The sequence below is a fragment of the Helicoverpa armigera genome, chromosome 17, assembly GCF_030705265.1.
Source record: "Helicoverpa armigera isolate CAAS_96S chromosome 17, ASM3070526v1, whole genome shotgun sequence".
In the NCBI taxonomy this organism is placed as follows: domain Eukaryota; kingdom Metazoa; phylum Arthropoda; class Insecta; order Lepidoptera; family Noctuidae; genus Helicoverpa; species Helicoverpa armigera.
In genome coordinates this window covers 2,893,389-2,918,234 of record NC_087136.1, presented here as the reverse complement: position 1 = coordinate 2,918,234, position 24,846 = coordinate 2,893,389, and the positions used below count along the sequence as shown (strand labels likewise).

The window sequence follows — 24,846 nt, the reverse complement described above, 5'->3', positions numbered from 1 at the left end:
GTCGACCATTGTGAACTAAGATGTGAATACTCCTGTGCATATAATTTTTGTACAGCTTGTACATTAACGTGTGATGGTGCTGCTACCGTGGAAAATTGCAGCCCTGGAGCACTAACATGTGGCATTTCTGATGCTAATAATTGCTGTGGAGCTGGATATGATGACCACACTCCATCCGAAAATGGAGGATCTGCAACGCTATGATGGGTTGTTTCTGGTTTATTTGAAAGAGGTGGCTGTTCTGCACTATGAATTGGCAGCACCTCTTCTTTTGACAATAGTGGGGTTCGCGTCCTTGGTGGAGATACTTGTTTTGAGTCTAGGAGTTTATTTTCAGGCTGTGTGAGCCTTTTTGCCTTTACCGCTGGGAGCCCCATAGGGATGTTAAGGCGCTTTCGCTGGTGTGACCTAAAAGGTTGTGGTTGTAAGAGCGATGTCGTCGATGGCTGTATTGGTACAACAGTTTGGTTAAACTTTGAATCTCTACCCTGACCATAGCTGTACTTATACAGCATCTCCGGTAACGATGTCTCTTGCTCTACGTAATCACTCCCGAATAATATCGTCAGTCTATTTAACATTATTTCATACCTTCTAGCTAATTGTTTTGGTAAAATTCCGGCTGTCTTGAAAAGCTTCTCTTCGTGTTCTGTGACGTGTAGTTTTAAGCAAGAATCATTTGTACATATTTTTCTTGGACAAAATCGGACAAGGCTCTTTAAGAATCGAACATTAAATTTATGATGGTTCTCACATTTTGGGCCCTTTTTGCACTTGCCCATCACAAAGGCATGGCATATAATTTTTTCAATTTCCAAAGGCAAGTTTATCTTGTCAATTTGGTCTTTATCGCCTTGTTTTGAACACATTGTGTTTGTTTATTTACTCCATCGTATAAAGAAGGATTATTGATTTTATTACAGTGCAGTGTTACCACGCTACTTCAATAAGCTCGGAAAATAAGCTATACCATACACTTCTAGTTTGTCATGAAATATTCTAAGAAGCAAGTAGTAGCAGAGGTTCACCAAAGAATTGGTCCTAAATACTTTTATAATAATAAGCCCCGCAGGGCATTTGAGGCGGATGACGGGGAGTAGCGACCCCGCGGGGCTATATATCCGAGTGCTCCAGGGAGAGTATACTGTCCCCCATCTCCGGGCTGCCGGAGTGATGTATGACGGGGGATAGGTCTCCCGCCTCTTGGCTTGCCTTCATTGGCCGACCAGAGTGGAGTCGCTAGAGCAGGGTTAGCAGCTCTGCTCGGAGGGTAGATGCCTCGTGATAAGTGGTGAGTGGGCCGGTGATGCTGGACCCACAGGGAGCGCGTTATCTTCGTTTAAAGTCTGCCGAGGTATCCTCACCCTTCAGACGCTCATGTACCTGTTGCCCTCTTGTTGCTATTCAGTGACTGATTCCCGGGGGCCCAGTAAATGAGCTGGCGAGTCTCCACCCGCCATTTTTACGTGTGCAAACATTGTTATCGGCAGGTGCCATAGTCCATTAGCATCCCATCACAATAGCCCAAATAGTTTTCATCCATAGTTAGCAATAGTTTAGCACAGAACCGGGGATTGTCCTCGGGTACATTTCTATGTATAGTCTATACAAGGATAATCGTCGGTTTTGTGTCACCATTTCATTAAAGTTGTCTTAAAAGAGCTTCAGCGTGTTGGCTTCGGCCCCACGTTCGCCTCCCAAAAATAAGGGACTCTGTAGTCCCGAGGTCTGGTAGAGACATACAAAATAATAATTTATTTATTTCAAGTAACATAGACTCATACAAAAATCAAATTTCACAGTCACATTTTAAACATTCACAAATTACACATACCCAATTCAACATTAAAACACAAAATTTTAAATTAGTTTAAATTAAATTATCAGTTTAGAATTAAATTACATTATTAGTTTAAATATAAATTCATAAACACAGTTACTATATATTGCTTGTTGGCCACATCGATTGATCAGCTTTCTGATAGCAAGCTCTCTCTCTCTCTAATTTATTAGAAGTGGCTTTCCAATGTTGAGTTTATGGTCCACTCGTACTTCGTAGGTAACCAAAAGCGTTATGTTATGTCAAGTTTGATTATACTCAGATTATTGGAAATCAATTAGCGAGGTACGAGGTACGTACCACCCACATAGATAAAATTGACATTTTATTTTTTATTATTTTTTTGGCGAAAAGAAACAAATTTTATTTTATAATATTTACATTAATTTAAAAAATTAAAAATAAACTTATATATACAACTTAAAACTAATACATTGCATCAAAAAATTGCTCCTCATCGCTGTCACTGGGTAATGTACGTTGGATGGCAATCAACCTCTGGGTCACGAGAAGTGTCAACAAGGCGCTTAGAAATTTCCTTCGCAAGCGCGTGAGCACTCGGACCCCACGGCCCGAGAGTTTCAACCCCAAACGGCTCAAACATGTAATTCCCGATAAGGCTACTATATTTGCGCCGTTTGAGGTCCTCTGCTTGTGAAGCGACGGAGCCAACACAACACGCAGTTCTAGGAAGATGGGATGGCGCAAGAGTGTCGACGCAGGTCGCGTCCCACACTAAAGTCCTACCCATCTTCCACGGAAATAGCGACATGCCGTCTGGTCTCTTGCCATCGTCGCGTGCCAAACCATTTGGTTCAAGTACGGCTGGCACGCCGACGGCAACAAGAGCCCGACAAATAATTCTATTCTATTCTATTTTTGCTTCTGGCAAACGATGCCGTCGGTGTCGACGTCGACGATTCTGCCACTGACAAGTGATATGAGAAGCAAGTAGGTATATTAAAAAAAAAAAAATTGATAGAGAACTTTAAGAAAAATGCGTTCTTTCACTGATTGTGGAACTTGTCGAGTTAGTAAGACGGCACTGAAACAAACACATAAATAAAATTGATAAATTGTTAGTACACAAAAAAAACATATATACATTAAAATATTGCCACAACCACATAGACAGTGACCAAAATTGGTCAAAGTCTACACTTTAATATTATTTTGGAGGATGTAAATTAATAGGGTATGGAACAGTTCTGGAGAGGAATGTGTTAAAAGGGAAGGGAAGTTAATTGGTACAGGAATCTTTAATTCAATGAGGCGGTTGTATAGGTCGAAGGATGGGGTGTTTATGGAGCAGTTGAAAAAGATGTGCTCCAAGCTACCTTCATCTAGTCCACACTCACATAGAGACGAGTCCTGTACGCGTATTTTGCGTAGGAATACAGGCGTGCAGCAATGGCCTAAACGAATTCTGCTTAGGACCGATATCACGTGCTTGGGAAATTTCTTAAAATGGAAATACCAGCTGGCTTATTCGCTAACTTTCGAATTCTCGGATGTCAACTGGCCTCAGTTGTCATCGGAACTTTGATGTCAACCGATAACTTCAAAACATTGGTATTCTGTATCGCATGAAGTGGATATCGGTGGATATCGTTACACGGTTGCTGACGCCAAAACTACGATGACAATTTGACAGCTCTATTTTTTTATCCATTATCCATTATGTCCACTGGGCTTACGGAAACGCAATATAACGTTTATCGATACAGAAACAGCTGTCAAAATGAGTCATGGTGGATATCAGCCTGATGACGTCATCTCATTTGGTAACTGGCGTTAGCGAATAAGAAAATAGCTGTTTGACAATTTACTAATGTACACTTTACCAATTGATGATATCTGCGAGCTGTCAGTGGAGTTAGCGAATAAGGCTACAGGGCTTGCTTTGAATGAAAGGTTTTGTCATTTTATAAATTTAACGTGTTGTCAATGTCCATATTGACAAATGACAATCTGTCAAATGTCAAGTGTCAGCCCTCCATTGACAGTCAAGCAAACAAATTGATTCAGCAATTTCGAAAAGAAAATTATAATAAAATACAAAAATACAGTAAGCAAACCTTCACTACCTTGTCTACTATAGGTATACCAGTAAAGCATTTTAAGCACAAAGTGTTTCTATTTCATTGAAGTCGATCAACATGGTTTGTGTACCTTGTTTCGTCATTCCCGTATTATTGTTCCTTTGGCATAAATTCATCCAACCTTATGTTCTTCGCTTTTGGAATCCCTGGGCAGTCAAAGACGCGGATGGCAACGTAAAAACCGAATTTCCATTTAAATGCGAAGGCGGAGTATGTGCGTTCAGCAAGAAGAAGGATGACAAATCAAACAAAGACACGGAAGTAAAGGACCAGAATATCACTTCGGCACCAGATAGAATAAAAGCGGACTAGTGTAACTTAGTACCTAACTTACCAGCAGGCCAATCAGTTTCATCACAATGATATTGCTACATGGTTCGAGCTGGGCTAATGGTGGAATTCATTTCATTTCTGTGCATTTATTTATTTGTATCTATTTTATTTACTGTTATTAGAACAGGTGATCAGTTGTGTGAAAGTGGTGGCTGTGAATTATTCCAATGTGCAAACTTGCATCAAACCTTATCCAACAACTATTATCCTAAAATTGAATTCTGGCACTAATAATATAATTCATCAATTAAGGTTGAAAATAAAACACTTATTGGACTTCTGGCTTTTATTTCAATATCTTAATGGAACTTTAATAATACCAGTAGTATGTAGGATACATGCAGGAAGTATACAGGGCATTAGTGGAGACTTAACATTTTAGAATGTCATCTATGAAACTTTGAACTCTTTGACTGTATTCATTTGAACAAATATTGTAATCTTTACAGCTGCTGTATGTATTATGCATACCTATCATTAATATTAAACTGCAGGCTTATTACTGTTGAATCCAGAACTTAAAAATAAAGTTTCTTATCATTAATAGTCGGAATTAATAAAATATTGTGTATTTCAGTTTAGGAATAGACAATGTCATACATTTTACTATGCTATTGCTACATTTTGCTAGTCAACAAAATCTCAACAAGAATCTAAAGTATTTTTGCTGAGGTTTTGTGTTGTGAAGATCCATAGTACAATTGGACACAAACAGAAACTCATTCATCATTCTAATGTCAAAGTAGTTTGTTTCTATTTCGTCAATTTGCACTGGCAAGTGAAGCTGTTGTGTCCAGTTAAATCCTTATGAACTAACTTATTAATGAACTTACACTTTATACCAAAACTAACATGATGCACCTGCAACACTATTATTTAGTATGTAACTATGTATATAAAATTATAGTACAGTTATAAATGGAGTTATAAATGGTTACTTATAACAATAAATCATACCTATTGAAAAAAATGGTTTCATTATTTATTTCCATGGGATTCACAATGTGCAACTCCATACCAAAACTACACATTAAAATTTTAAACGATGAACTTGAATGATCAGCCATGGATCATAATAACTCCCAATTATACTGCTATATGTAAGTACAAAAATAATTTTATTGCAGATAGTTCACATTAGAAGTTTTAAACAAACATGCTTTCCTGCAACATCCATTCAAATTCAACCTTTCAATAAACATTCAATTAAAGCAAAACAACAATGTCCTCGACATACTGGCTCACTCCTTCAATATTTGACTTATTTAACATTTTTCAATTCAACTTCAAATACTAGGGTTGAGTTCGGTGGGATCACTGGGGGTGAACCTTTGGCTCCATATCTGCAAAAGAAAAGATTTCATTATAATCTCTATTATTTATATTCTTAAATATTCCGCAATTATTTACTCTCTTTTGGTACTTGATATAATATTTGATTGTTCAATATCATGTTCGTCTATGGAAATGACTAATAAGGTTTAATAATTAATATAAATTGTTCTACTTACGCCATCGCGGGTGGGCATACAATTCTCCTCTTGCCGCCGACCTTCATGCCAGCAATACCTGCATCCCAGCCAGAGATGACCTCCTTGGATCCTAGGCGGAACTTGAACCCGGGTCCTTTCACGCAGTTGTCGAACATCTTGTTGTTTTGCTTCAGGCGACCTTCATAGTACACCTAGGAACAAAAAAAAATTTTTAAAAAAAATGTTTAGAACAGTATTCAAGATATTGTCAATACAAATTGTCTTTGGTTAATATTGTCATTATAAGTCTCTTTTAACAACTCACCATAACAACTTTGCCAGCCTTTGCAACAGGTCCACTTCCAACCTTCAAGTCTTCAATAGAGACACCTCCGGCGATCTGCTTCTTCTCTTTCTTCTCTGCAGGAGACTCCTGAGCCTCTTTCTTTGCTTCTGGCTTCTTCTTTTCAGCCTTCTGTTGTGGTTCTTCTTTCTGTAAAAAAGAGAAAGCAATATTTAAAATTCCTAGTAACAACTGAATAAGCATGACAAAAAAAAAACTATAACTAAAGAGCGTATTTTTTTGTTTTACTAGGATAGTTTTTTATATTCATTGTAAATATGTGAATGTTTATGTTAGCCTGGACTATGATTAAAAACAAAGAATATGTAATAATATTTGTAGCTATACACACAACATCCTGTTTTTAATAATCTGTATTTTAAATCTATTAATCAAGGAAACAGAAATATCTGTAATCAACTTAGTTCCTAACTATGATGCTATTAAAACCTAACAATATTGTCATAAAAACATAATTGGTCTTACAACAAAGGTAAGACAAGTGATCATCACGTGTTTAAGAAAAAATGTATGGAGAATTTCTCTTGAACTCATGACAAACTCCTCTTCATCATTATTATAGTAAGACCAAATGTGTGCAATAAAGGATAAAATTGATATTCACCTTAGCCTTGTCAACTCCATTCACCTGGGGCTGTTGCTTAGCCTGCTGCTGCAGCTTCTTCTTCAAGCGGCGTTTCTGTGACTTGGACAGTTTGGACATGTCCACGTCCTCCTTGCTGGTGTCCAGTGTGGAGTCCTGTTCGGACGCAGCACCCTTCTTCTTCTTCTTTTTAGGTGATTCTTCTTCTTCTTCTTCATCATCATCATCATCGTCTTCTTCTTCCTCGTCGTCGTCGTCATCGTCCTCATCACTGTAAGGGGAAACTTTCGTTGTATTATTTAATTCATTTTTCTTAAATAACTGGCAGGCCTTGTCGCGCGGATTGATCGATTATAAGGCTTCACGCGGTCGGTTTGTGGATGGGTCACCATCTTGTTATCTGAGTTGTCTTTGTTTTGAAAGGTACGAAAAATTGGCAGGTCCTGGCTGTCATTACAGGTAGTCAGCAGACAGGGTAGCGTGTTGCCCAGGTAACTGGGATATGGAGGTCAGATAGATAGTCGCTCAATGTAAAACACTGGTTATCACTTATCTGCTGCATCCAGTTAGAAATGAAAGCCAACCCCACCATAGTTGGGAAAAAGGCTAAGGAGGAGTAATAAATAATTTATTATCAATATAATAATATAATATTATAATCAGTACCTGTCATCTCCCTCAGCAGATGTGTTTACTTTGAAAGAGTCATCATTTTCATCAGTGTCAATATCTTCTCCATCCAGGAATTTCTGGAGTTGGTCCTCATCATCATCCTCATCATCTGAATCACTTTCAGCAGCAGGTGCTTTCTTGCCAGCTTTCTTTTCAGGCTAATGAATATTAAGTTTATGTATAACATGCTTACAATATAAATAAACTGACATTTTACTTTTCACAGAGCAGATAATTTAATTCATTTGGTTATTTACTACCCTACTCTACTTATTTTTAAAAATATTCTAAATCTGACTAAGGACTTTATTACAGACATTATCTCACAAAGACATGAAATAATTTTGCACAGTTTTATAAGTCATTGTATGTCGGAGCACAGATATATGCGAGACAACTGATTTTCTATTATTTCAAAGTAGCATCATACAATAGGTTAAAGGGATAAATGTATCAACAGGTTAAAGGGATACATACAATAGGTTAAAGAGATAAATGTATCAACAAATAATAAAAAACTTTGATTTTGTAGGGTACCCACCACCTTAGCCTTTTTGTTGGCCGCAGTATCGTTAGCGTTCTCCAGTTTCCTCTTGTTCTTGGCGGGCACTAGAGTTGGGGCTTCCTCTTCCTCGTCTTCATCCTCCTCCTCCTCCTCTTCCAAGTCATCCTCAAACTCAGGGTCCAGGTAACCAGTCAAGTGGACATTGCATTTACCTTAAGCACAAAGTCGTGACATTGATACATATTGAGTATTTACTTATAAGAAAACAAATTAAAATAAAGAAAAAGTAATTGTGCGGACCCCAAATAACTTCGGAACAGGTCAGGAAGAAGTAAGTATTTACTCATATTTTACATATGCAGCTGCTGCTAGTCAAAGAAACATCGACAATATTCTTTAAACTTACCATTTGTCAAAAAGGAGATTGAGTCTCCGGTCTTGAAGTACAAGTCCAGGAGCACTTGGATATTCTTGCCCTTCTGTAATGTGCACACCAGGAAGTTCTTGCCGTCAACTACAACCATGACTTGGCAGGGATCATTGTCCCCTGTTGAGATGTCCATAGCTGCCTGTGAGATGTGGAACGGCTTCTCCACCACTTGGGTGTACCGCTTGTTCGGTTCCATAATCAGTCCTAAACAAAAGGTTAATATTATTATATCAACATCTTGAAGGCATGGCTGATGTGGGTAATTTCATTATTTCAATCATGTTGTGAAATTATTGCACAATTCAAACAATCCCGTGATTCCAACTCTAATCAAATGTTGAATATTAACAGATGCAGCCCACCCACTAAGATTCTTTTAATATTGTCAGTGGGTTAACAACATTCAAGTGAAATATGGTGTTGATAGATTATTTTCAAATACCTACACATGCTGAAGAATAACTGTGTATGGGTTAAAGAAGTAGTACTGGACGTACTGGTGCACCAAAAAGGCTAATTGATATCGTAGGCATACTTCGAATCTTACACTAACAAACTTATGCTAATCCATGCCGACAATAAAGACTGGAAATTCCTCAGAGCCGGTTCTGGCTTCTTCATGAGAGTCATGTACCCTACACACTGATATATTCATAACAATTCATATACTTTAAGCCCAATCAGTAAAACTTTATCGTTTGAACTGTGTGGTACAAACACGTGGTGGCAATGTAACCGGCAAATTTTACTTACCCCAAAACATTTTGACGTTGGTATTTTACAGCAAATTAAATGATTTATAACTAAGGTGCACAACTCAACGTTTTAGGTCACGTCTGAGTTGTAATAGACTAGTTTAGCCGGCTTCGTTTATGTCTGACTTTAGTATTTCAACATGTGGATCACAAGCGAACGCGGCAAAATCAACCACACTATCAATGAAATGGAAAACCGAAATGGAGTTAACCATAGACAAAAATTATTGACATTTGTTTTTTTTTTGTGTTTCTCGTAAAAAAATAAGTTATTCGTAATTTTCTTTCATTTAGAACTTTGAATTATTTATTGAACAAAAGTTGTTTATGTAGGTCAAATATAATATTTTGCTTACACATACGACTATGAATAGCTACTAATAGTACTAATATAGCAGACGGGTATAAAATTTTTCGTAGCGTTCATTCTCGCGCGTTGGGCCGTTGGGGCTTGGAATAGAACATTGTGTTTGAATGCTTTTGTGGGAACTGCTAGTACATGACAGGTTCATGTAAAAACACATTTTTAGTTCTATTTGAGTGAATTTTCCACGCATGGAAAACTTACTTCAGTGAGGGACTTTAATGTTCTATCGTGATCGCAAGACATATCTTTCAGTAGCCTTAGACAGGGACACAGCTGTTTTATTTATTAAACGGTTTTATTTAGCTCACCCAGTTTGTTATTTTATTATTTATTTATTCTTTCTTTTTTCTTGGGTCAAATTTAGTAATTCAAATTTCACCCTCTTCCTGTCAACCGATTAATCTGAAATTTTGTATACACCTTTAATTCCGATGACAATACAATATAGTAATATCAATAACATTGTAAATCCAATATGGCCGCCGGCACAAAATGGCGGATAACGTAGGTTTTATCAATCCCATCAATATGGGTATCAAATGAAAGTTCTCAACCAGTAGAATACAATGTACTATATAAAATTAAAATCCAAGATGGCGGCCTCTACAAAATGGCGGATAACTTAGGTACAATTTTTTATCAATCCCACCAATATGGGTATCAAATAAAAGGGCTTCACAAGTAGAAAACTGTCAGTAACTCCAGCGGGGCCCAACAGGGCCAAGGCCTGCCTGGGCTGCGAGATTGTTCGAAAGAGTTACCACGGCCCTGGTACATAAAAGGCCTACGACGGAACAAACCGGTTCTTAGTCAAGAGTCTGGCACTCCCTCACCGCTGCTGACCCACAGCAGGAGAGGTCATGTGATGATTTTTGGGGTCGTTAAAAAAAAAGTATCTGGAAGGGCTATGTATTGAGGAATTAGATTGTAATAAATTGTCAGGTAACAGACCGTGTAATAATGATGCACTAAATGAATTAGATAGAATGAGGAATATTCGGTAGGCATTTTCATTAAATACTAAAAACTAGAAAATAAAAAATCGGTAAAAAAACTTTTAAGTTAAACGGTTTTATCTTATGTGCACTGAAAACTAGAAAATAATTATCTTATGTGCACTGAAAACTAGAAAATAAAAAAATAGTTACTTACCTGTCAACCTACGTAGGTGGTCCCGGTCATATTAGACTAAAATAAAAACGTGGGGCCCATTAACTATTGCTGTAGTACTCTCTTCTAGAGGTATAATAGGTGTGGATTGCATCGACTTACTATAATCGTAACTGGAGATTTTGACAATCAATAATCAGCCGTAGCTCATGATCTACCAAAGTATAAAGATATGCTTTGCCATAGGTAGGATTTCACAGGGGCCCCACGTTTTTATTTTAGTCTAATATGACCGGGACCACCTACGTTGGTTGACAGGTAAGTAACTATTTTTTTATTTTCTAGTTTTCAGTGCACATAAGATAATTATTTTCTAGTTTTCAGTGCACATAAGATAAAACCGTTTAACTTAAAAGTTTTTTTACCGATTTTTTTTTTAAATACAACATATTTTCAAATAATTTTCAACAAATAATATATCTCGCAATGGTATATGTGTTATGGACCATGTGATTAATTCGGGCATTATTTATAATGCCCGAGCATTATGAATAATGTCTAGCTTCATCGGGCCAAGTGATTAATAACTATCTTAACTTCATTATTTATCACAATGCACGGGCATTATTATATTGCTACATGATAGTTGGGCAATTTGATAATAAAGATATATTTTATGCGGTGCGAGGGCCACCCTCGCACCGCATAAAATATATATAGTTGTTCTAATAAATAAATCCTGTTACTTGCTACATATTTTATGATTATTGTTTTAAATTATATGTTTTTCTTGATCTCATTTTTCTTGGCTCGTTTTTTTTTATGGTAGAATTTAATTTGGATTCAAAACATTGTATTAAAAACTGAACTTAGTGAATCGCTGCAAAACCGACTCCACGTAGTCTTGTCTGCCCTACCCCTAGAGTGCAATTCAAAACCGCGTAGGCACGGAGGGGCGAGGCGGCCTGCGAGCTGAGGCGCATGTAGTTGAAGCGCTCGCCGCCGCGGCTGAGGCTGGCCGGCCCAGCCGGCCAGCAAGCCGAAGCTGCGGTGGTGAGCGTGAAAACCATCTGCGACGATAAGCTCGCATGGCACCGCCGGAGCCCCGCAGCGCCGGAGCCATGACAGAAGCCATGCTTGCTGCATGTTGCATGCTTACTTCTATGCTCTGTCAATTGATATGGGATGTGTTATATTTAGTTTATTTTAAGTTAAATGTCAATAACAATAAAAAAAATGAAATTAAATATGCTTGTATTACTTTGCCCAAAAGGTCACGGGCAATATGTATAGTGCCCGGTCAATTTGATTGTTTGAATAATTATTATCAAATTGCACTCTCATATTGGGCATTATTCATAATGACCGGGCATTATGTATACTGCCCAATTTATCACTTGGTCCATAACATATGTATGTGAAACTGTTGAGTGAATAGAATATCCTCCCACACAACAAAAACACCAGTCATAGACAAGCGGTATTTGACATACGAATTGTAGAAAAAAATAACCTTTCTTTCGTATCTGTCAGTGAACATTGCTGTTGTGTTTCAGCCATGGTAAATTATTTATTTTATCCTAAATCTTAAAAAATCTCTTTGATCATGTGCTCAAGTGGTGTATCGGCGATGAATTTCTCTTTTCGGATGTGGAATGATCATTTAAGAAGCTTATTTTCTAAATAACCTCTGCGATTTCAGGGTCGTGTCAGGACTAAGACCGTCAAGAAGGCGGCTAAGATTATCATTGAGAAATACTACACAAGATTGACTCTTGACTTCGACACAAACAAGAGAATATGTGAGGAAATCGCTATCATTCCCACCAAGCCTCTCCGCAACAAAATCGCTGGGTGAGTTTATTTACTATACGTTTGTATGTAGCATTATCAAAAGTGTCCAATAGCTAATCTAGGATACTTATATTTTGTCAATATTTCAAGTTTAATGGAATGATTAATTTGATGTAAATGTTTAATTAATAAAACATGAAATAGGTCAGAACTTTCTCTGTCATATAGGTAAATGAGGTTATATCCTTTTGCTGTGCATTCTATTTTCTACATTTTATTATTTACTTAGGTATTGGGTGTGTTTCAGCGCTTTATTTTATGTTATGGAAAATATCAGTAGACAAATACACAATGTGATTTCAATCTGTTTCAGTTGTGCCCTTATTTTGCTCATGAATAATAACAAAAAAGTAACAAGAATCTAAACTTCAGTATATTCAATCTTTTGTCAATAATTGTAACTTATTTTAAGGTGTATTAAAACAAACAATATAACAAAAAGAAGTGTTTCAAAGTGCATTGAACCCATAAGTAGTATTGGGTCAAACTGTTTCACCGATTTATTAAATAAACAAATCTTTTCCAGGTTCGCTACCCACTTGATGAGGCGTCTCAGGCATTCCCAGGTCAGAGGAATCTCCATCAAACTGCAGGAGGAGGAGCGTGAGAGGCGTGACAACTACGTGCCCGAGGTCTCTGCCCTTGAGCATGACATCATTGAGGTTGACCCTGACACCAAGGACATGTTGAAGATGCTCGACTTCAATAACATCAATGGTCTGCAGTTAACGCAGCCTGCCACACAGGGCGGCTACGGTGGCAGACGTAATTAAGGATAATAAATAATTAATATCTATTGATTCGTTTTATTGTAATAAATCCATTAATAATCTTTTAAAACTCTATGTGATACATACTAATTACACTTTACTATAGCATTGGGACTTGGGTGTGGTATCCCTGGCTATGATGAGTCATAATTTTTAGTCGCTGGCACAGCTGCACACAAAACCAAACCACATGGCTTGCATGGATAATGTTGGTTTATGTAAATCCCATTTGTTATTGCATTACCTTCATGGAAGCTATTTCAAGTTCTGTTTGAATCGAACTTATGAATTTGAGAAAACTATAGGGCTTCAGGTGTGTAGAGTTGTATGGATTAAAACTTATTTAGTGAAGTGGGAGAATGAAGACTCAATGCAACGATTAGTTGTGCAAGGGAGAATAGAAGGACAGCGTCCTCGTGGACGATCGCCAACCAGATGGACAGACCTCATAAAATCTGTAGCATCACGCTCAATTGAGGAGTGCGCACGGAACGCCACCAGCAGGGAGAAGTGGAGAGAAATCGCAAGGGCAGCCGCCAGAGACAATCCATCACGACCACTCTGCCAAGAGTGTCCGATTAAGAAGAAGAAAGTGAAGTGGGTCAATTTTTTGTTAGATGAAGTGGCCCCGAGTTAAGTAGGTACATAGCCACAGCATCGCTGCTTCGCGCCGTGAACGTCAATAGATGTCGTTTTTAATATGGGTAAATTGTACGCCAATGAACCGAACGAAAGGTACAGAGTGTAATAGCGTTATAAATTCTCCGTATAATATGTACCTATCTAGCTGAGAAAAAAATGGATGTAGATTTAACCGACTTTAAAAAAAGAAGGAGGGTCTTTATTTCTCATTGAAACTGGATCTACCAGTCGAGGATTCCATAAAACATTGAAAAGGGAAATGTATGACTTGCGAAATGGCGTTAGAGAACTCGGAGTCGAATAATTGGGGGGCGGATGGAAATAGTCATAATTTTTCTCATATTCTAGGGGCTCGATCGATCTCGTCTCCTCACTCCCTTAGAATGATGAGTGATATGATAATAAATAATATGAAAATGTGTTCCTTTATTTGAATTTTCCGCTTATAAGAAGAATTCACCTTAAAATCTTTTATTACGTTGATTTTTATGTATATATTTTTCAAATCAATTAATTAATAGTTTTCTATCTCGTGGATAAAAAATCCATCGGTTCCTGCTGTAGCGTGTATCCGAACGAAGCGTAATTGTTATGTTTTTCGAGCGTGCCTTCTCTCTCCCTCTCTAGAATGTAACCAATCAAGCCAAGGAATTAAATATGTCGCTCTCGTTCATTCGTATTGGGCTTGCTTGTGCTTGCTGCGAGTAAATTGAGCTTGAGGCGCATAGCTGCGTTGAAAATCAATTTTTATTTAATTTTCTATGAATTAAATTCATGTGTTACTATTTCGATTCTATCGTATTATGAAGAATGGAATGTACACATTTATTAGATAACGTCAAGGTAGATAATTTCAACGTTGAGGACACGACGATCACAAAGAACTTCAATTGTTCAGGTAAATAGATTCATTTTCTTGTAGGCGAAATACTCTAGCCAATTTCCTACAGTAGTTATCTGTGAATAGTTACCGCATTATATTCATAACCAGAGGTTAGCGTAGAAAAATCAATACAACGAACTTTAATAATCAGCTGTTCGAGGGGTACGGGAGGGGGGCGCGGTATGGGTGACCGTGACTGACGATGCCGCATTTCTGACGCGATGGTTAAAATAATGTTCACCACATCATGGCTGGGTTATTTTAGACTGGAAACTTGTCCACCATGGCGTCCTATATGATCATGTTAATTTTACTTCCGTAGACACTTCCGTTACGCCTTACTGAGGAACTCCAATCTCATAGAATTATCACATGTAATGACCCATAAAAATAATCTTATTGCAATCTTCTTGAACTGGTTTTATTATGAGTATGTTTGTTTGATTATGAGTAGTTTCCGCTTGTGGCCATGGGCAAAGTAGGTAGCATAAATTATCAGCTCACTATCTAATATCTGTCTGACATAGATACCTTTCCAAAATAAACAGATACAATAACATTGTAATCAGGTACCTAATTTTGCTGAAGAAATTGTACTCAAAGAAGTTCTGGATGTTTTCTGCGACAGTGATGATGATGATGTTTGGTTTGAACCACATTTATCTATGCATATCTGGATGTTTTCTAGGCTATCTAATATGATGAGTCTAAAACTATTTGGCATTGAGATTGATGAAAGAAATGTTTCTATGATTATTCTTGTTGTTGAACTTAGCAGTGCACAAGCCTCTTCCTTATATCAATAAGAATATTGTATTTTGTAGAATGTGCTGTAGAGGAACAAAATTGGTTGTGTCTGCATTGTGGGGTAGTCAACTGCGGCCGCTATGTCAAAGGTCATGCAAAGCTTCATGCAGAGACACTTGATCACCAGCTTTGTATGAGCTGTGACGTCTATTCTGTTTACTGGTAAGATACATTCGTACATACTTACACATAACATATTGTGCAAATTATACAGACTATTTTAATAATGTCTTTCCAAAATACAACATCTTTAAAGAACTGTGTATTTTTCAATGTTTTATAATTTATTTTTCATTGTTTTCAGTTACAAATGTGATGATTATGTATCAAATGATTTGGATTATAGCCCAATAGATAAAATAAGACAAAGTATTATGAACCTTAGACGGCAACATGATGCAGAAACCAATGGTAATTTAGAACAATGCGAGGACAACAGCAAGGATGGCAGTGAGGGGTGTAACAGTGTGTCCAGTACCTCAGTATCGGATAAAGCAACATCTCCCGGAGGAAGTGGCGATGACTCCAGAACACCTGATGTTATATTATCTACCGTGTCGTTTGGCGATGTACCTAATCTGACTCCAGAAACCAGCGAAACTAAACATCCAAAAAGTATTAAGGTAATGAGGATTATTGGTTGTTATCAAATATAGGGAAACCCACAACAAAAATATAACAGTTATGTATCAGTTTTATTTGTACATAATTATGTGCCAACTTTTCATACTATAATGTACAACATTGTATTCCAATTCTAGTGAGTCATGATAGTGTGACATTTCTTTGTTGGAATAACTCTTTAACCAAAAACTGCAATACATATTTTTTAAAACAAAATGTTAATTTTTCCAGAATTCTGATGAACCAGTTCGCAGTCTAAGACCTCGTTCACGCAAAAGAACTCACTCGGACGAAAGCAGTTCTACCGAAAACAGCACCACACAGCCATCTAGAAATAAGGAAAAGAAAACATCACCATGCAATGGAAAAAGTCAACGAGAGAAGAAAGTTGTAGGATTAAAAAATTTAGGCAATACTTGTTTTATGAATGCGGTACTACAAAGTCTTAACAATATACAGGAGTTTAGTTGCTACTTTAGTCAACTGCCGTCACTAGAAATGAAGACGAATGGGCGTAAAGTGTATCATTCGAGGAGTTATACGAGGCAGGAGATGCATGATGTTGTCATGGCTGAAGAATTAAGGAAGGTAATTGTGATTATTTTATGACTTTATTTGTTACTTAATTGAACTTGTGTACCAATTTATTGGTAGTGATAACGGGTTAGTCAGAGATGATTCAGGCAACGTTCAGATTAAATAAATCAGCATGACTGTGTTATGGCACATGTACTGATACATACACAATAGAACTGAAATACATATTTATTTATTGTTTAAAACAACTTAGTTACATAACCTACACAATCTGTTCATTTATTTTTTATATCTTAAAGTGTTTGTTTCAAATTGTGCCATGTTCATTTCAAAGTGACATTTAGACTCCTTTAGGAAATGAATTTAAAAGCGGTTCTATTTTTTAAATATATTTATATAAAAATATGTATATAAACCATACTATTTCCAGGTCCTCATAAATTTGAACAGCGGTTGCGGTTCAAAGGGCGCTATATCTCCGGAATGCTTGTTCCTCGTCATCTGGAAGGTGGTGCCGCGGTTCAGGGGCTACCAACAGCAGGATGCTCATGAGTTCCTGCGCTATATGCTTGACAGGTAAGATAAATGTTTTACAAAGTGACTTCATTAATGAATTGGCTACAAACACACAGTGAAATTCCATTTACAACTTTTTTCTTTTTGGGGGGATACTTATATTAAAGTGAGATATTTTCATATACATAGATTATTCTGTGTCCACCAAATCATATCATGAGTTAATGTATGTACAAGTTTGATTGACAATTTTATTATTTTTGATTAGATCAGTGCTGGATAAGGATTTCCAAGGTCCATTTTATCAGTTCGATATTTTTTATAACATTGTCTAAAAGTTGATTAAAAATTAAAAAATCGTTAATGGTGTATACATGCTTGTCTACAGACTGCACACAGAGCTGCAACAGTTGCTGCCGGACCGCGCGGACAGCGGCTGTGTTCCGCGCGCACCGTCCGCGTCCATCGTCACCGCGGTGTTTGGCGGCACGTTGCAAAGCGAAGTATGTAGTCACTTTACCTTGACTCCCTTGCAATTATGTTGTTTGCTTCATACTGGCTGTTCACCGGGAGTCTTTCTTAACCTTTACTTCGGATTCTAGATTTAGCGGTGTACCAAATTTAATTAGGTATACTTTTGGTAGCTTAGGCGTGTGGTAGAGTTATTTTCGGATGCAAAAATTGTCGATTGCTGTTTTTATAGATATTAAGTCGCATGGACTTCTGCTCATCTGAAAGAGACTGTAAAGTACCTGAAATAAATAATAACGTATTTAATTCGTATTTCCAGGTGCGTTGTCTAGCGTGCGGCACTGAGAGCAAAAAGTTCGATCCATTCTTGGACCTATCGCTGGAGTTACCTGAAATTGGCAGACACGAGGCACCCGTCGCCCTTAGCGACTGTCTATCAAGTTTCGTACAGGTAAACTTGTAATTTTTAATTTTTAGACTGAAACATCGTAAAAGTCGTTTTATAATAGAATTGGATTGAATACTTTGTTAACGGCTCGGAATATCGTGCAAGTCGCTGTGCAGAAACAGTGGGGGAGTTGCGCGGAAGGTATGGGCAACAAGCGCGTACCTATGCTCTGACGTTAGTTGCGACCCGCCATTAAATTCGACGAGATCTATAAACATACGGTTAAATTACTCCTTGTGAAAACGAGTTTTATATTTTTTTCCAGGTGGAAGAATTAGCAGACACGGAGCGTTACTTCTGCAGCAGTTGTAAGAGCAAACAGAAGTCTACCAAGCAGTTCTGGATCCGCCGACTACCCAACGTGTTGTGTCTACATTTGAAGAGATTCCGGTGGCATAACTATTTCAGGTAATATTTTATGACAACCACATGGGAAATGTAGCTGGGACCCTACGAACTTGAGTTTCGATGTCCTTTCAGGCGAGATATTATGTTACGAGTATACATTTTACTTTTTTGATGTACGAGGCATGTGTCTCTGTAAAAAAGTTGATTTCACCACATAAGCCACAATTGTTTTCCCATTCATAATATACGTCACTAACTTACATAGTGTAGAAATTTAATAAACATGCATAGTGTTGTTTGAGAGATATTTAAGAAAAGTCGAAGACGTACACTTGTCAAACTTCTGCTTGACTGTAATAACAACAATATTTTCTCTCTCAGAACCAAGGTGGACACGAGCATATCATTCCCGCTGCGGTCGCTGGACATGTCCCGCTTCGTGCTGAGCAACGTGCCCGACACGCGGCGCTCGGGGCAGGGGAACAACCTCTACGACCTCGCCGCCGTCATCGTGCATCACGGCTCCGGGTAAGATATTTGTTTATTTGTATCAGGCTTCTAAGACCCTTTGTGATAACATTTTTAATTAAGTGGATGTTGTAGAGCATTCGAAAGAGCTTCAGAAGGAACAAAGGTTTTAGTCAGTAAGAGTTTGAAACTCCCTAGCTCGCTTAGTGGGAGAATTCAGATGACGTTTTTCCATCTACCAAAAAAATAAAGGTACAGCTTAAGCTTCTTAGTATATAATAAAGTATCACAGGTCAGCTCAATGTCCTCAATGTTGTTCCCAAGAATTACCACTATCCCAGAATGTGAAGGGAAAATGCAGGCAGCAGGCAGGCTTTAGTTAGTAGTACATTGCCAGTTCCAATTATATGTAGCAATAGTGGTATCTTAATGGTTCCTCATCCATATACAGACAAAATATGTAAATTGAAGCACAAAAATGACGTCTCTTACCTTCCATAGCGCGGGTTCGGGTCACTACACGGCATTCGCGATCAACGAGGAGCAATGGTTCCACTTCAACGACCAGACGGTCCGCGCGGCCGACGCCGCCGCAGTCGCCGGCTGCAAGCCCTACATCATGTTCTACATCCGCCGCGAGCTGTCGCTGCCGCCGCTGCCGCTGCCCGTGCCACTGCCCACGTGACCTCCACACCCACCCCCCACCACGCACAGGAACAGGCGATAGCTACCTGAATATATAACCATGATATAATCACTTCAGAGTTCTGATACTGTGTTTTGTAAATTATAGTTCTCGATACGTCAAATAAAGAGCTACAATCTCACTAGACGGACTTAAAATTACATTTAAGGAATTTGACGCTGAAATTCATTGTGCAATTTTCAATATACACTCTACAAAGTCGATTTTGCACAATACTTTACATATATTGTGCAATTTAATTGATCGTCTAGGCAGCGCCTTATGTTACATCAGATGATTTGAATATTTGCCGGTTAATAACGTTGACTATCTCAGCGGCTAAAAGACGACCTTTAGCCACGACGACTTTATTAAATTCTAAAATGACGACTTTATTAAGTTCTAAAACTAAATTCTACGTAATTAAGTTGTATGATAATGTTAACTTGAAAAACTCAGTATCGGCACTCTGATCTACCGCATGCGGTTGCCCGCAAGTTGGTGACGGTAACTTTGTAAATGCGATGCCCGCATGCGGTGAGAGGACTGCGTGCGAAAACCATGTCATATATTTTTATTTTACCTCTTTCATAAAACTTGTACATTTTACCTGAAATTGTTAATTAATAGGCGCGTCATACGGAACATCACCATTTTAGTTGTAACACCTATAAATAAGTAGTTTAGCGTACACTTAACATTCAAGAAGAATGAAAAACGCGCTGTGAGTTTTCCTCTTAAAATCTTTGGTATTTTAATCGTTAGCTGCGCCTCCATTTTGGATATCCTCATGACGTCAGCAAGTGGCAAATACTACACGTCAAATAAGTTTGCCTCTCTGAAATCAGCCATTCTTTGCCTCACATATGCGCAATAGTGTTTTGTTCATACATTTTACCTGATGCGCAGTTGCTAATATCCAACTTTGGAGTGGCAGAGTTATTTGACGTAAGCTGTGGAACACCTTTCAAGATGACATTTCAAATTGGTAGTTTTGTTGACAATGATCTCGTCTACTTAAACATTGCTATCGTCAGTACTAAAAAGATTGAGGCTTGCGTGATATCTCGCAGTTCAAATTATCTGAACAATGGACGATACGTGTGGTCGCCTCGCATATATACGACGCGTCGCGAAGCATCTAGATATACAAACAATTAGAATATAATACCTTATTTCTCGCCTGAAATATACGATCGACACGGAAAACATAGGCCTTATCGTAGCTGTAACTAGTTCAATAATCAACAAAAACATGGAATTTATTTATTCGTCTGTTGAAATGTACCGAGATAGGATTGTGTGATACTTTATCGCAGTGCTTTGAAAGTTTAAGATTTGAGCATATTGAAATTAAATCATGTATGTATATTTACCATTGATTAACTTATTGAAATGTAAACTTTTTACAATACATATTAAAGTCCATTTTACGGCGGCATTCCTGTGTGTTTGAGCAGGTCTCAGTGATTTTGTACATTTACTATAACTTTCTTTTTTAATATTGATAGGTCTCATAAAAAAGGGTAACTCAAATTAGAGTGTTATCGCCTGTAATGAAATAGCTCCTACTTTTTCATACGACTGCATATTTTCTAATGTATTTCAACTTTTTAAATATATAAATGTAATACGGCGCATATACGCCCCATTTACTTGAAGCACTATATTTTGACTTTAATAGTGTTTCACATTTTGCTAAACTGTTACATCGATAAATAACTGTCTCTAGTGGAACTTCTGTGAATGTTATTTGGTTCTAGATAAAATTATTGAACATCAGTAAATATTTCGATGTAACTGTGTATTGTGTAGCATTATTACCCTCGCCTCTATTCTATAAAACATTACGTTACATAGATATAAAATGAATACTCATACAAATTGAATAGTTTATGCATTTGTTGACAAATCAATATTATATAGAGTTTGTGCTCCTTACGAGTTCGACTACTGATTACTTACAATAATGATGTATTTTAAAAGCGTGATAAATTGTTACTGACCTCACGACGGGTAACAAGATAAATGCCATAGTTAAGATGCATTTCACATTATGATTAGTTTATGAAACTGGGATTTTTGTTTAGTTAGGATTCTGTCCGTTTGCAGTACTAATTGTATGATATTTTACATTCCTTATTCCACATCCTCTTGATCTACATCGATTGCATGGTGAAATAACTAAAAATTTAAGCCAGTTAGTCAACGTGAGTCTAAATTTGAAATGACATTCATCAAAATTCATCGAACAGAGATATCACAAACTGTTAACATAATTACATAGACTCCATATAAAAGTATTTCACTTGCGTATTGTCGACGTGGACTGAGCGAGTGTGGTAACACCCTAATGGATTGTGAGTTTTTGAATAAGTATATAAAATTGACAAGCCTATTTTAATAGTGCATAACGTTGCAACTTTCGGCATCAAATTAAAATATAAAAACATAATCTTTACCAAAAAATAATTGATTTGATTCGTATAGAAAAAGCTTAAAGAAACTTTGTGCGCTATTAAAATAGGGCATTATATGTATTATACATTACGAGACTAGATGACCGTTTTGTGTGTAAAACATTGTGATAGTATAATCTTCTGTATGTACATAAAGCTGCTGATTTATTGTGTCGTGAACTCTCTTTTGCAAAGTACCTTTAAATAGCAGGTTTATTTTGTGTAAGTACTTCAATTACTGGAAGTTGATAGTGATTGAATTTAATAAATTCGCCAATTGAAAGCATTCGTTTGTTTTATTTAATGTTTTGATTCTACTTACAACAGTTTATTGTTTTTATGAACCTTTTGAACCATGGCTGGCGACCATGTTCTGTCTCCGTAATAGACATTTGAATCGTTAACGGACTGTCAGCTATAGATTTATAATCCTCCCACTTTGATGGTTTTAAGAACGGCGCATTTTTCTTCATCCATAAACGATCTGCATTTTCTACTGCTAATTGTAACTTATCTGTAAGATAATCATAAGATGCAGTTTCCATTTCTTCTCTCTCTTCACGAGCGAAAGCGACAGGGTCTATTTTTATTTCTTCAAAAGTAGTTAACGGTCCTTGGTTCTGACTGGGTATGGCCTGCGCGGGGCCAGCAAGATGCGGGGACTCACAGATCCGAGACGTACCGCACATTATTTTCTGAGACAGCTCCAATTTCATATCATGATCCCCGCGGTCTAGCGCACCTGGCTTGTCCATCTCAGGACTTTTAGTCAATGTTGAAGTTATGCTATCGGTGATTGTTTTGACGATTACTTCCGTCCTGTTAGGTGTTCCAAAAGACCTTTCTTCAGGAGATTTTTCATTAACACTAACGTGAACATCTACGTCTACTTGTAGTCTTATAGAATTTTCCTCAACTGATGAGTCTTGTTTTTGCTGTTGGTCTCTTTTTGCCAATTCTTCAGCTGCAAGTGTCTCTAACTTTAAGAAGCTTCCTTGCCAGATATCTCCTTGTTCCTTCGATCTTCGTCTTTTCTCCCGGGGGGATAATGCCATCCAATTCACTATGTTCGTCGACTTTTCAAGCTTACGAACTGATCTCGCGCTATCTAATTTATCAGAGTCATTTGAAATCCAGCTGTTTCTCGGCTTTTGAAACCTATTTTTTGGCGATTTATGTGAAGAATTAGAAGATGTTTGTTTGTTGGGTTCTGATACTTCAGTGACGGTAGACAAAGTGGGACCTAATGATAGGTTCAGCCGCGGTATGTAAGTGGGAGGAATCGGCGACCCTAGTCGACGAACAGATGTACTTTTGTCCTTAGTTTTTTCTTCATCGCTGTCTACTGAAACTGAAGTTGAACAACTGGACATTTCTTTGGCAGTTACGTTGCCAAATTCATAATCGTTTTCTGAAAGGAGATGTTTATTTTTAAACGAATAAATCCATATGGTGCGTGTTTCTTTATCCAGTTCTGGGTCATATGTTATGATTTCTTCGTCGTAAGGTTTACCTGCATCCCAGTTCGTAGGGTCAATTATTATATCGTTGGAAGTAACAAATTCAACATCTGAATCCGACGAGGTATCGGAATTAACGAAATGTTTGTTAATAATGGTGAAACAATTGACTTGGTGGTTTATTAACTGGTTGTCATCGATATAGTGGTTGCCTACCACATCGGAATATATGTTTTTATTCGTGAACTGATTGTTCGTGTTTGTGGAAGTGTTTGTAGTAAAAAAATTTTGGTCATGATTCTGTCGTCTTCTTTCTCTTGCCTTTTGATTTATTTTGTAAGTGTCTTGTATCTGTTGAAGTGTTTCTTTCTTGGTGTAGCTCCAGGCATGGTCTAAGCGATTGTCCAATGCTTCGTCGGGTAAAGGATCGAATTCATCAGAAGTATTTAATTCAATAATCTCCACAGCAGTAGGTTCGTCTTCTTGCAGCCATATTTGGCCGACAAGAAAATCAGGGCTTACTGTATTTATATGGGATACTTTACGGTTAAGGTCTGAAACAATACAATAACAAATAAGACACCTACGTGGCTTTTTCAAATTACCGGATTAAATAACGGTCACTTTATCACAATTTTTAAGATATTCTGTTAATTTATCTTCTGCGTTGAGTTAGCATTTATCTGTAGACAATTCGTATTGCCTACGAGCTATGTATATTGTTACATAATATTCAATTTCATATTGCACATAGGTACCGGTCAACAGATATTTATAGAGATAGACTCAGTAACTGTTTATTAGGCGGAAATCCGAGGAAATGATGACAAGAAAAATAGCTTACGATTGTAAGAATTATTGTTGCGATTAACTTTTTTACACATCTGTATTCTTTTCATATTTGTTTTAATTCCAAATACCTAAAATATAAATCAGTGTTTACGTTGACGCTCAACTTACCTAATGTCATATTATTATTTTTCTTTTTATCTACCTAGGCATGTAGGTTCTTGATCATCTACCTTTTTACTAACGAAAGAGGTTTCTGTCTTTATTGGTAACACCTTATGGTGGGTGCACACGATACAAACTTTAAGTTAGTGCAGATATAAAATGATAAAGGATTTAGATACAATTTTCAAAAATATAAAATTTCAATGGCACAGTAGGAACATTTACGTACGTACACAGAGTAGCCTATACACATATCGGTATGGTTTGCCCTACGGATTATCCTACTAATATTATAAACGCGAAAGTTTGTATGTATGGATGTATGGATGTTTGTTACTCTTTCACGCAAAAACTACTGAATGGATTTTAATGAAACTTTACAATAAT

At 37.3% G+C, this 24,846-nt stretch overlaps 5 protein-coding genes across 6 annotated transcripts; 3 read left to right on the top strand and 2 right to left on the bottom strand.

The window, feature by feature from the left end:
- The first annotated feature begins 3,815 nt into the window (after positions 1 to 3,815).
- On the top strand, positions 3,816 to 4,551 carry LOC135118003 (UPF0729 protein AAEL015238). Its single transcript, XM_064038774.1, has one exon. The coding sequence runs from the start codon at positions 4,000 to 4,002 to the stop codon at positions 4,252 to 4,254; it is 255 nt and encodes an 84-aa protein (XP_063894844.1). The 5' UTR covers positions 3,816 to 3,999; the 3' UTR covers positions 4,255 to 4,551.
- Positions 4,552 to 4,960: 409 nt separating this feature from the next.
- Positions 4,961 to 9,260, bottom strand: LOC110370365 (46 kDa FK506-binding nuclear protein). Its single transcript, XM_049846374.2, has 8 exons — positions 9,055 to 9,260; positions 8,278 to 8,505; positions 7,908 to 8,083; positions 7,361 to 7,524; positions 6,716 to 6,965; positions 6,073 to 6,240; positions 5,787 to 5,959; positions 4,961 to 5,618 (listed from the first exon to the last, which is right to left on the bottom strand). The coding sequence occupies exons 1-8, from the start codon at positions 9,062 to 9,064 to the stop codon at positions 5,537 to 5,539; spliced, it is 1,251 nt and encodes a 416-aa protein (XP_049702331.2). The 5' UTR covers positions 9,065 to 9,260; the 3' UTR covers positions 4,961 to 5,536.
- A 2,694-nt stretch (positions 9,261 to 11,954) lies between these two features.
- LOC126055771 (small ribosomal subunit protein eS17) lies at positions 11,955 to 13,183 on the top strand. Its single transcript, XM_049846363.2, has 3 exons — positions 11,955 to 12,094; positions 12,236 to 12,387; positions 12,914 to 13,183. Exons 1-3 carry the CDS (start codon positions 12,092 to 12,094, stop codon positions 13,158 to 13,160), a joined length of 402 nt encoding a protein of 133 aa, XP_049702320.1. The 5' UTR covers positions 11,955 to 12,091; the 3' UTR covers positions 13,161 to 13,183.
- A 1,253-nt stretch (positions 13,184 to 14,436) lies between these two features.
- LOC126055776 (ubiquitin carboxyl-terminal hydrolase 3) lies at positions 14,437 to 21,809 on the top strand. 2 transcript variants are annotated; one of them, XM_064038784.1, is made up of 10 exons: positions 14,437 to 14,697; positions 15,507 to 15,651; positions 15,794 to 16,112; positions 16,345 to 16,701; positions 17,081 to 17,226; positions 17,555 to 17,669; positions 17,957 to 18,088; positions 18,351 to 18,493; positions 18,815 to 18,961; positions 19,403 to 21,809. In XM_064038784.1, exons 1-10 carry the CDS (start codon positions 14,610 to 14,612, stop codon positions 19,584 to 19,586), a joined length of 1,776 nt encoding a protein of 591 aa, XP_063894854.1. In that variant the 5' UTR covers positions 14,437 to 14,609; the 3' UTR covers positions 19,587 to 21,809. The 2 variants fall into 2 exon arrangements, with proteins under 2 accessions (XP_063894854.1, XP_063894855.1); XM_064038785.1 differs by lacking the exon at positions 14,437 to 14,697 and adding an exon at positions 14,892 to 15,056.
- Positions 21,810 to 22,359: 550 nt separating this feature from the next.
- On the bottom strand, positions 22,360 to 24,467 carry LOC126055754 (uncharacterized). The gene is made up of 3 exons (XM_064038962.1): positions 24,350 to 24,467; positions 23,398 to 24,059; positions 22,360 to 23,364 (listed from the first exon to the last, which is right to left on the bottom strand). Exons 1-3 carry the CDS (start codon positions 24,402 to 24,404, stop codon positions 22,360 to 22,362), a joined length of 1,722 nt encoding a protein of 573 aa, XP_063895032.1. The 5' UTR covers positions 24,405 to 24,467.
- Positions 24,468 to 24,846: the final 379 nt, after the last annotated feature.